This window comes from Nyctereutes procyonoides, unplaced genomic scaffold, assembly GCF_905146905.1.
Source record: "Nyctereutes procyonoides isolate TBG_1078 unplaced genomic scaffold, NYPRO_anot_genome, whole genome shotgun sequence".
Taxonomy (NCBI): domain Eukaryota; kingdom Metazoa; phylum Chordata; class Mammalia; order Carnivora; family Canidae; genus Nyctereutes; species Nyctereutes procyonoides.
Window position 1 is genome coordinate 19,279,389 of NW_026575120.1, and position 12,247 is coordinate 19,291,635.

The window sequence follows — 12,247 nt, forward strand, 5'->3', positions numbered from 1 at the left end:
CATGACTCAGTCCTAAGAGGGAGAGGTGCTCCTCTGGGGTCACTAAAGCCTGAATCACCAAAGAACATGTATTTTCAAGGAAAGCTAGACAGTTCCATAGTGATCTGACTTAAAAGCAGCCCATTAACAGAAAGCCCACTATAAAAAATTTTTTTCTTTTTAGAAGGTTGCCATGTTGTTTGTTTGGGAGCCTATTTTTGAGGCTATATTTACGTATGACATGATACTCACTAAGAGAGAAGCCTTCAACATGATTCAAACCAAGATACCCTTTAGGACAACTGTGCTCTGTGAGAGAATCTTATTTTTGTTCTAAAGCACTTTTGTTGTACATAGAGCCATTCAATCCAATTCAACCACAGACCCTTAAAGAAGCCAACTGAAGCAAGAAACCACTTCTTTGCCTGAAGTCCAAGAAACTGAGAAGACAGTGAACTGTGTGCTGGCTAGACAGAGGGCTTGAATAAATCCAGTTTCTGGGGTCATATTAAGAAATGGTTTAGGGGATCCCTGGGTGGCTCAGCGGTTTGGCGCCCGCCTTCAGCCCAGGGCGTGATCCTGGAGTCCCTGACCGAGTCCCACCCACATTGGGCTCCCTGCATGGAGCTTGCTTCTCCCTCTGCCTGTGTCTCTGCCTCTCAGTCTCTATCTGTGTCTCTCATGAATAAATAAATAAAATCTTAAAAAAAAAAAAAAGAAATGGTTTATTAGGTAGTATCTGCTCAGGTTCCAACAAACACACCTGGCAGTGTGTTTTGTTTTGTTTTGTTTTTTGCATGTTAATAAGAATGCATCTAATTTTATTTTTCAATCACCAAGGAAAAGAGAGAAAATCTACAGCACTGTGAGCCTTTTGGAGAAAGGTGCCTTTAAAATACAAGGTAATACTGTCATTATTGTTCTCATATCATCACTACCCTTGCTCATTTGGTCAACAGCGGTTCCTCACCGTTTCCTTCCTTTAAATTCCATCACATTCTTGTTCTCATTACCCTGAGAAGCAAAACATTACATTTTGTGGGAGCATATTACGCAAAGTTCAATTCCCAGTTGTTCGGAGTGAATGATAATTTGGACCGAGGATAGAGTAGGCATTTTTAGGCAATTTGCATTATCAAGGAAGAGGATAGAAAAGTGCTCCTAGGATGTTTCCTTAGCCTCCCAAGGAAAGCTATTGACCAGTGAACTTGCAAGTATTTTTCTGGCCAATGGTATAACCCTGTATGTGCTTGTATGGGGAGGAGCTGGAAAACTGAGGAGACCAAGGTCTGGTTGGATCTCCCTGACAAATGCAAAATCTGGGCAGTTCTTAGTAATCTGAATTCCTTTTTCCCCTCAGACTTATTTCCTCATCCCAAACCCATCTTGATTTCAAGCACATTAAATTATCCCCAACAAAGATAGAAACTTTTCAGATCTCCTCTGAGTTCTTCTTTTTCTAAGTTTTGAGATCATGGTTTCAAGAGACTTACCAGGTAAAGGCAAATTATAAGATTTGTAATAAACGATTTGTAGTATTATTGAAGCATGCCCAACCTTCAGTGCTACATTCTCTGCCCTTTTTGTGCCCTCCCTTGTAGCAACCTGGTATGACTCTCTTCCTTTAGTTGGTCCCTAATGTATTCCTAGTTTCTGGCACACATAACTCCTACCTTCACCTCTGTACTTTGTTTTCTCATGGTTGATGGGAGAATGCTTTTTCCATGATGTTGGATAGAATAAGCCTCAGAATATCAAAGAAGAGTCTGTTTGCTATGGAGGGGGTACTCATGTTCTGGAGGGAGAATTGGCCCAGGAAAGAGATCATGTGGCTCCAAATTTCAGCTTGAACAAAGGCTTCCCAAGCCTGGTCAAAGACCTGAAGATGCCACCTCCCTTCTATGCTCCCTGCCTTGACTTTGTCACTAAGGTGGCAGAGGCGTTGATGCTGGTCAGAGGCCGCTGCCTCCTCCAGCAGAGCATAAGATGATGACCTTTCATTTCAGTATTCCTAGTTTACACTCTTTTTACAGAGTTTTCATTTAAATTCCAGTTAGTTAAGATATGGTGTGATATTAGTTTCAGGTGTACAGTATAGTGATTCAGCACCTCCACACATCATCCTGTGCTCAGCACGCCAAGCACCCTCCATCATCCCCATCACCTGTTTTCCCATCCTCCCACCACCTCCCCTCTAGCAACTATCAGTGTGTTCTTTTTTTTATAATACATTTATTTTTTATTGGTGTTCAATTTACCAACATACAGAATAACACCCAGTGCTCATCCTGTCAAGTGCCCCCCTCAGTGCCTGTCACCCAGTCACCCCCACCCCCCGCCCTCTTCCCCTTCCACCACCCCTAGTTCGTTTCCCAGAGTTAGGAGTCTTTATGTTCTGTCTCCCTTTGTGATATTTCCCACACATTTCTTCTCCCTTCCCTTATATTCCCTTTCACTATTATTTATATTCCCCAAATGAATGAGAACATATAATGTTTGTCCTTCTCCGATTGACTTACTTCACTCAGCATAATACCCTCTAGTTCCATCCACGTTGAAGCAAATGGTGGGTATTTCTAATGGCTGAGTAATATTCCACTCTATACATAAACCACATCTTCTTTATCCATTCATCTACCTGGCAGTGTGTTTAATGCTTAATGGAAACTTAGATAAAAGTAACAGAATTGGGGGCGGGGCAAGATAGCAGAGGAGCAGGGTCCCCAAGTAACCTGCCCCCACTAACTTACCTAGATAAGTTTCAAATTATCCTGAAAACCTACGAATTCGACCTGAGATTTAGAGAGAATAGCTGGAACGCTACAGAGAGAGGAGTCTGTGCTACTAACAAGATAGGAAGGCGGAAAAAAAAATAATAATAAAGAATCGAGTGGGGGAGGGGCCCCGCAAGGAGCTGGGCTGGCTGCGAGAGCCCCTGGCACAGGAAAGCCCAGTCCCGGGGAAGCAGGAACTTTAAAAACTCCGCACCGGATTCTTCCCAGACAGAAAGACGCTTAGCAGGGACACCGGGCAGAACCACAGGAGGGGCAGTGGAGCCTCCAGTCTCCTGGGGTCACCAAGAGAGGAGGTGCGCCCAGGGGGAGAGGGCGCCTCAGACCGACCTCGGTCAAGGGCTGGAGCGCACGCGGCGGGGCCTCGGGGAGAAGCTCAGGTAGGGGCTCTCCGCGGAGAGTCTGCGCCCTGCTGCCTCCGGGAGCTGCGGCCCTAGAACGTGATTCCAGCAGCACAGGCCCCGGATCCCAGGGCGCTGGAGCAGACACAGCCAGTGATCCTGCGCTCCCCCCGGGGACAGGAGGAGGTGGGGAGGGCACAGGACAGCGAGGACTCTCCTGCCGCAGGGCGCCCCCAAGCTGTGCAGATCAGCACCCACTGCCACCCCAGGGAGCAGCCAGGCCAGTGCGGACTGGGAGCTGTGGCAGTTACTACGATAACTGACTCCAGAGCTGGAAGGCTGGCCGCTGCCAGTGTGGTTTTTCCTCCTGGTATCACCATGTGCCTGGGACGGAGTGGAGCCTCCAGGGGAACAGCGGCCTCACAGGATAAACAGCTCCCACTGAGCCATGCACCTGGCAGGCAGGGGGCAGGGCAGCTCCCCAGGGACACACACCTGAGAATCAGCACAGCAGGCCCCTCTCCCAGAAGACCAGCTAGAAGGGCAGGAAAGAGCAAGTTCTTGAGGGAGCAGCGCTGGAAAGCTCCAGGTGAAGACGAGGGATTTACAGTATATAGAACCAGAGGATACCCCCTTTTTTTTTAAACCTTTTTTCCTTCCTTTTTCCAGTACAACTCGTTTTTAGCCACTCTGCACTGAGCAAAATGACTAGAAAGAAGAACTCACCACAAAAGAAAGAATCAAAAACAGTACTCTCTGCCACAGAGTTACAGAATTTGGATTACAATTTGATGTCAGAAAGCCAATTCAGAAGCACAATTTTAAAGCTACTGGTGGCTCTGGAAAAAAAGCATAAAGGATTCAAGAGACTTCATGACTGCAGAATTTAGATCTAATCAGGCTGAAATTAAAAATCAATTAAATGAGATGCAATCCAAACTGAAGGTCTTAACGATGAGGGTTAATGAGGTAGAAGAATGAGTGAGTGACATAAAAGACAAGTTGATAGCAAGGAAGGAAGCTGAGGAAAAAAGAGACAAACAAAAGACCATGAGGAAAGGTTAAGGGAAATAAACGACAGCCTAAGGGAAAAATCTACGTTTAACTGGGATTCCAGAGGGCTCTGAGAGGGACAGAGGACCAGAAAGCATATTTGAACAAATCATAGCTGAGATCCTCCCTAATTTGGCGAAGGAAACAGGCATTCAGATCCAGGAGATAGAGAGATACCCACCTAAAATCAATAAAAACTGTTCAACACCTTGACATTCAATAGTGAAACCTGCAAATTCCAAAGATAAAGAGAAAATCCTTAAAGCAGCAAGAGACAAGAGATCCCTAACTTATATGGGGAGAAATATTAGATTAACATCAGACCTCTCCACAGAGACCTGGCAGGCCAGAAAGGGCTGGCAGGATATATTCAGGGTCCTAAACGAGAAGAACATGCAGCCAAGAATACTTTATCCATCAAGGCTCTCATTCAGAATAGAAGGAGAGATAAAGAGCTTCCAAGATAGGCAGAAATTGAAAGAATATGTGACCACCAAACCAGCTCTGCAAGAAATATTAAGGGGGACTCTGTAAAAGAAAGAGAAAGTCCAAGGAAGCAATCCACAAAAACAGGGGCTGAATAGGTATTATAATGACATAAATTCATATCTTTCAATAGTAACTCTGAACATTAATGGGCTTAATGATCCCATCAAAAGATGCAGGGTTTAAGACTGGATAAAAAAGTAAGGGGATCCCTGGGTGGCTCAGGTGTTGTGCGCCTGCCTTTGGCCCAGGGCGTGATCCTGGAGACCCGGGATCGAATCCCACGTCGGGCTCCCGGTGCATGGAGCCTGCTTCTCCCTCTGCCTGTGTCTCTGCCTCTCCCTCTCTCTCTGTATGACTATCGTAAATAAAAAAAAATAAAAAATAAAAAAAATGTAAGGCCCATCTAGAGACTCATTTTAGACCTAAGGACACCTACAGCCTGAAAATGAAAGGTTGGAGAACCATTTGCAAATGATCCTCAAAAGAAAGCTGGGGTAGCAATCCTCATATCAGATAAATTAGTGTTTATCCCAAAGACTGTAGTAAGAGATGAAGAGGGACTCTATATCATACTTAAAGGATCTATCCAACAAGAAGACCAAACAATCATGCATATTTATGCCCCTAATGTGGGAGCTGCCAAGTATATCAATCAATTAATAACCAAGGTAAGGACATACTTAGATAATAATACTGGGAGTTTTCAACACGGCACTTTCTGCAAATGACAGATATTCTAAGCGCAACATCTCCAAAGAAACAAGAGCTTTAGGGCAGCCCAGGGTGGGGGGGGGGGAGCTCAGCGGTTTAGCACCGCCTTCAGCCCAGGGCCTGATCCTGCAGACCTGGGATCGAGTCCCGCTTCGGGCTCCCTGCATGGAGCCTGCTTCTCCCTCTGCCTGTCTCTCTCTCTCTCTCTCTCTCTCTCTCTGTCTCTCATGAATAAATAAATAAAAATCTTAAAAAAAAAAAAAAGAAACAAGAGCTTTAAATGATACACTGGACCAGATGGATTTCACAGACATTTACAAAACTGTACATCCAAATGCAACTGAATACAAATTCTTCTCAAGTGCACATGGAAATTTCTCCAGAATAGACCACATACTGGGTCACAAATCTGGTCTCAACTGATACCAAAAGATTGGGATTGTCCCCTGCATATTTTCAGACCATTTGAAACTTGAATTTGGGACACCTGGGTGGCTCAGGTGTTGTCCCAGGATCGAATCCCACATTGGGCTCCTGCATGGAGCCTGCCTCTCTCTGCCTATGTCTCTGCTGCTCTCTCTCTCTCTCCTGTCTCTCATAAATAAATAAAAATTATAAAAAAAAGAAACTTGAACTTAATCAAAAAAGAAATTTGGAAAAAACTCAAACACATGGAGGTTAAAGAGCATCCTGCTAATAGATGAAAGGGTCAACCAGGAAATTAAAGAAGAATAAAAAAGATTCATGGAAACTAATGAGAACGAAGATACAACCATTCAAAATCTTTGGGATACAGCAAAAAGAGTCCTAAGAGGGAAATACATTACAATACAAGTCTCCCTCAAAAAATTGGAAAAAAACTCAAGTACACAAGCTAAACTTGCACCTAAAGGAACTGGAGAAAGAATAGCAAATAAAACCTACATCAAGCAGAAGAAGAGAGTTAATAAAGATTCAAGCAGAGCTTAATGAAATAGAGACCAGAAAGACTGAACAGATCAACAAAACCAGGAGTTGGTTCTTTGAAAGAATTAATAAGATAGATAAACCATTTGCCAGCCTTATTAAAAACAAAATAGAAAAGACTCTAAGTAATAAAATCACAAATGAAAAAGGAGAGATCACAACCAATATCAAGGAAATACAAATGATTTTAAAAAAACATTATGAGCAGTTATATGCCAATAAATTAGGTAATCTAGAAGAAATGGATGCATTTCTGGAAAACCACAAACTACCAAAAGTGGAACAGGAAGAAATAGAAAACCTGAACAGGCCAATAACCAGGGAGGAAATTGAAGCAGTCATCAAAAACCTCCCAAGACTCAAAAGTCCAGGGCCAGATGGCTTCCCAGGGGAATTCTATTAAACGTTTAAAGAAGAAACAATATCTATTCTACTAGAGCTGTTCCAAAAATAGAAAGGGATGGAATACTTCCAAACTCATTCTATGAGGCCAGCATCACCTTAATTCCAAAACCAGACAAAGACCCCACCAAAAAGGAGAATTATAGACCAATAACGGTAATGAACAGAGATGCAAAAATTCTCAACAAGATACTAGCCAATAGGATCCGACAGCACATTAAGAAGATTATTCACCATGACCAAGTGGGATTTATCCCTGGGATGCAAGGCTGGTTCAACACTGGTAAAGCAATCAATGTGATAGATCATATCAACAAGAGAAAAACCAAGAACCATATGATCGTCTCAATAGATGCAGAGAAAGCATTTGACAAAATACAGCATCCATTCCTGATCAAAACTGTTCAGAGTATAAGGATAGAGGGAACATTCCTCAGCATCTTAAAAGCCATCTATGAAAAGCCCACAGTAAATATCATTCTCAATGGGGAAACACCGGGAACATTTCCCCTAAGATCAGGAACACGACAGGAATGTCCACTCATCACTGCTATTCAACATAATATTAGAAGTCCTAGCCTTAGCAATCAGACAACAAAAAGAAATAAAAGGCATTCAAATTGGCAAAGAAGAAGTCAAACTCTCCCTCTTCGCAGATGACATGATACTGTACCTAGAAAACCCAAAAGACTCCACCCCAAGATTGCTAGAACTCATACAGCAATTCAGCAGTGTGGCAGGATACAAAATCAATGCCCAGAAATCAGAGGCATTTCTATACACTAACAATGAGACTGAAGAAAGAGAAATTAAGGAGACAATCCCATTTACAAGTGCACCCAAAAGCATAAGATACCTAGGAATAAACCTAACCAAAGAGGTAAAGGATCTATACCCTAAAAACTACAGAACACTTCTGAAAGAAATTGAGGAAGACACAAAGAGATGGAAAAACATTCCATGCTCATGGGTTGAAGAATTAATATTGTGAAAATGTCAATGCTACCCAGGGCAATTTACACATTTAATGCAATCACTATCATAATACCATGGACTTTCTTCATAGAGTTGGAACAAATCATCTTAAGATTTGTGTGGAATCAGAAAAGACCCTGAATAGCCAGGGGAATATTGAAAAAGAAAACCATAGCTGGGGGCATCACAATGCCGGACTTCAAACTGTATTACAAAGCTGTGGTCATCAAGACAGTGTGGTACTGGCACAAAAACAGACACATAGATCAATGGAACAGAAGAGAGAACCCAGAAATGAGCCCTCAACTTTATGGTCAACTAATATTCAACAAAGCAGGAAAGACTATCCACTGGAAAAAGGATAGTCTCTTCAATAAATGGTGCTGGGAAAATTGGACAGCCACGTACAGAAGTATGAAACTGGACCATTCTCTTGCACCATACACAAAGATACACACTCAAAATGGATGAAAGATCAAATTGTGAGACAAGATTCCATCAAAATCCTAGAGGAGAACACAGGCAACACCCTTTTTGAACTTGGCCACAGCAACTTCTTGCAAGATACATCCATGAAGGCAAGAGAAACAAAAGCAAAAATGAATTATTGGGACTTCATCAAGATAAAAAGCTTCTGCACAGCAAAAGAAACAGTCAACAAAACTAAAAGACAACCTACAAAATGGGAGAAGATATTTGCAAATGACATATCAGATAAAGGGCTAGTATCCAAGATCTATAAAGAACTTATTAAATTCAACAGCAAAGAAACAAACGATCCAATCATGAAATAGGCAAAAGACATGAACAGAAATTTCACAGAGGAAGACATAGACGTGGCCAACAAGCACATGAGAAAATGCTCTGCATCACTTGCCATCAGGGAAATACAAATCAAAACCACAATGAGACACCACCTCACACCAGTGAGAATGGTGAAAATTAATAAGATAGGGAATAACAATGTTGGAGAGGATGAGGAGAAAGGGGAACCCTGTTGCTCTGTTGGTGGGAATGTAAACTGGTACCGCCACTCTGGAAAATGGTGTCGAGGTTCCTCAAAGAGTTACAATAGAACTACCCAGTGACCCAGCATTGCACTGCTGGGGATTTACCCCAAAGATACAGATGCAGTGAAAAACTGAGACACCTGCACCCCAATGTTTATAGCAGCAATGTCCACAATAGCCAAACTGTGGAAGGAGCCTTGGTGTCCATTGAAAGATGAATGGATAAAGAAGATGTGGTCTATGTATACAATGGAATATTACTCAGCCATTAGAAACGACAGATACTCACCATTTGCTTCAATGTGGATGGAACTAGAGAGTATTATGCTGAGTGAAGTAAGTCAATCGGAGAAGGACAAACACTATATGGTCTCATTCATTTGGGGAATATAAAAAAATAGTGAGAGGGAATAAAGGGGAAAGGAGATAAAATGAGTGGGAAATATCAGTGAGGGTGACAAACATGAGAGACTCCTAACTCTGGGATTCGAAAAAGGGGTGGTAGAAAGGGAGGTGGGATAGGGATTGGGGTGACTGAGTGATGGGCACTGACAGGGGCACTTGACGGGGTGAGCACTGGGTGTTATGTTATATGTTGCCAAATCAAACTCCAATAAAAAATATACAAAAAAAGTAACAGAATTTTCAGGTTAAAAATCATAAAGTTCAACTCCTTCATTTAATAGTGAGGAAAATACAGCTCAGATAACTTGACTTACTACAGAGAAAGCTGATTTGCTCAGTCATTCACCTCTTAACGGAGAGCTGATGTTTTGACTGCTCACCAGATGCTCTGCACATCACATACAAGGGCATGTATGACTCTCTTCCAGTGGATGGTGGATGGTGGATGAAAGGCATTGCTGTTTGAAGGAAATCACAATCCAGTGCCCTAGTAGAGATGCATAGGAGGCACTGCTTTCCCCACCCACCCAGTGGTGTTTTATCTGTGGTGACAAATTACCTATACATGCAGAGACTACAACTGCTCACTGTTTTCAAATTTCATCATGAGCTAGCAACTCACTGAGAAACCTTTGAAAAACTGCTTTGTGAAAATAATTTCAAAGACTCTTCTTGGGCAGCACAAGTAAAAAAGGAAGCCTTTCTTCCTTCTGCCCTCTTGGTGGGCAAGCACAGCACCCTCCAGCGTCAGATGAGGTTCCTTCAAAGGAACCCGTGTACTCACCGTGGAACCAGGGCGCTATAGTGTCTGAAGCCTTCTGGTAGCCTGCTCGCAGAGGTAGCTGCTCCTCTTTGAACCACCGAATGATGTCCTCCTGGGGAGAGCTGGATGCTGTCCTTGTCACTCCCTGGGTTCTGTTATTCAGAGTTAGATTTTTTTTTCAAATTAGATTTAACTAATTTGAAAACAATGCCTTCGAAAATCATATTTATCCTGTATATATAGATTATGTATAAGAGGAAAGAGCATCCTATATGTTTGAACATCGGATTACATGGGCTGGGCTAATGGGAAGTTGGATCTCTAATTACTGCCATTATACAACTAAGTCCTCAAGGGCTGCTCAAAAAAATAGATAGGAACATAAATCTGTCACCTTGTCCTTCCAATCCTATCAGACTAGTCATGGGCATGAGCTACTGCTGTTAATACATAGATTTTAATTCATTTTTAATATGAATGAAAGGTCCATTAACTTCCAATTAAAATTTGAGAAAATAACTATTAAAAAGTGAAATACAGGGGATCCCTGGGTGGCGCAGCGGTTTGGCGCCTGCCTTTGGCCCAGGGCGCGATCCTGGAGACCCGGGATCGAATCCCACGTCGGGCTCCCGGCATGGAGCCTGCTCCTCCCTCTGTCTGTGTCTCTGCCTCTCTCTCTGTCTGTGATGAATAAATAAATAAATCTTTTAAAAAAATGTGAAATACACCCCCAGCACTATTTTCCTTAGGAACATGCTCTCACAAACCAAAAAATGCAAAAAAATAATTTTCTTTAACAGTTTCAGTATTAAACTTTCTCTTCTGTTTCCAACCTCCCTGACTTGCTTTCTTCCTCCTGTACTTGGAAGAGGTTTGGTTCTGCTTAAAGACAGTCTCAGAAATATAAAGTCAAAGAAAGAAGAGTGTTTGAAGTTTGGTAAGAAAAAGATACAAGTGGCAGAATCATCTTGAAATATATTCAGTAGCAGAACTTAAGTTCTGGGATGTAAGTCAATTTCCATCACAAAAAGTAACTTTGCAATGTAATAAACATATTTCCAAGTCTGTCACAACAGCCTACTCATTTTGAGCAGAATTCAGTGTAAAAATGATGAGTTTGGATGAACTGCTGGGATGCCTGTCATGTAAATTAACTTATGGCTCTTTCTGCATTTTATGGTAACACACGTCTCCACGAATTGCATGTGACATGTATTTCAGATGTACATGTATGCATGCACGTATCCAGTTACATACTACATAGTATTTTGGAGAAGATAGCCTATACTGGGGAAACCAGATACCGCACGCACGTGAGATTACACGATGAGTGCTGTTACCAGCTTTCAAATTAGGTTCTTTTTCTTTGGGAAGTCTTTGGAGGTTAAGCAAAAACTCTAAGGACAGCCAATCTCTGTCTTTTCTCAGGCTGGCTCCTCACTGACTTGGTCATCACTGTGGTCCCAGCCCCCAAACCATCCTGTGTGGCTGCCTCACAAGAAGCATTTTGTGCAAGTCTATGAAGTTGGAAAAACAGCTCAGTGAGCACAGCTCAAAAGAAGAACGGCTCTTATTAAAGGCCACCTTCCTGCTGTCCATCACACACCCACGGCACGAACAGTACCGTGGGCCAGGGCACACTATGAATGACTATGAATGACAGTCACACCCTTGGAAGAACTGGGAGGGCAGGGGCGGGTACACACGCAGCCCTGCGGGGCTGGACGACGCCCTGACCAGCTGGGAACACTCGAGAGGGCCCTGAGCACGGATTCATACTTTTGTGACTTGACCACAAAATAGCCGATCCCAGGGTTTTTTTTTATTACTTTTCTTGGGTTTTTGTACATAAGAAAAAAAAATCATTCTCCACACTGTCCCCGTATAGAACATGATCTTCTGGTCCTGGTACCCACATCCCAAAATGGAACCATTCAGTTGAGTAAGTAGAAATCATTGTCATAGAAAAAAGCTCTACCTTCCTGTTTCCTCTGAGGTCATAATCCCCGTTAGGAAAAGCCTTGAAGAGCACTACTGACTCCAAGCAAAGAGAGATTTCTTTGCTTTTAATTTCTCCATACTTGCAACAGAGAAGTCTTTCTGCTTTTTATTTCAGAAGGTGAGACTTGAGACAGTTCTGTTTCATTCAATTGCTATGTGATTACTCTGGTATGTAAATACTGTCTTTCTGCGTATTAGAATATGAAAACAATCATATGATATCCAGGAGACAATAATTTTATAACCAGCTAACTAACACAAGGGAAAGGGGGTTTCTGCTATGATGTCATCGTTATTTTTCTTCAGGGATTTTACAGAACAAACTGTTCTACGCAATTTCCTACAGCCTAGGGGGCAAAG

General features: G+C 42.5%; 1 protein-coding gene across 3 annotated transcripts in view; it reads right to left on the reverse strand.

Annotated features, from left to right (window-relative positions):
- The window catches only part of SH2D4A (SH2 domain containing 4A), a 71,325-nt gene that overhangs the window by 15,434 nt on the left and 43,644 nt on the right, over positions 1–12,247 (reverse strand). For all 3 annotated transcript variants that reach the window (XM_055335306.1, XM_055335304.1, XM_055335305.1), the window contains one exon: positions 9,908–10,038. In XM_055335306.1, the coding sequence (XP_055191281.1) occupies positions 9,908–10,038 (131 nt within the window). The remainder of the gene's footprint in view (positions 1–9,907; positions 10,039–12,247) is intronic.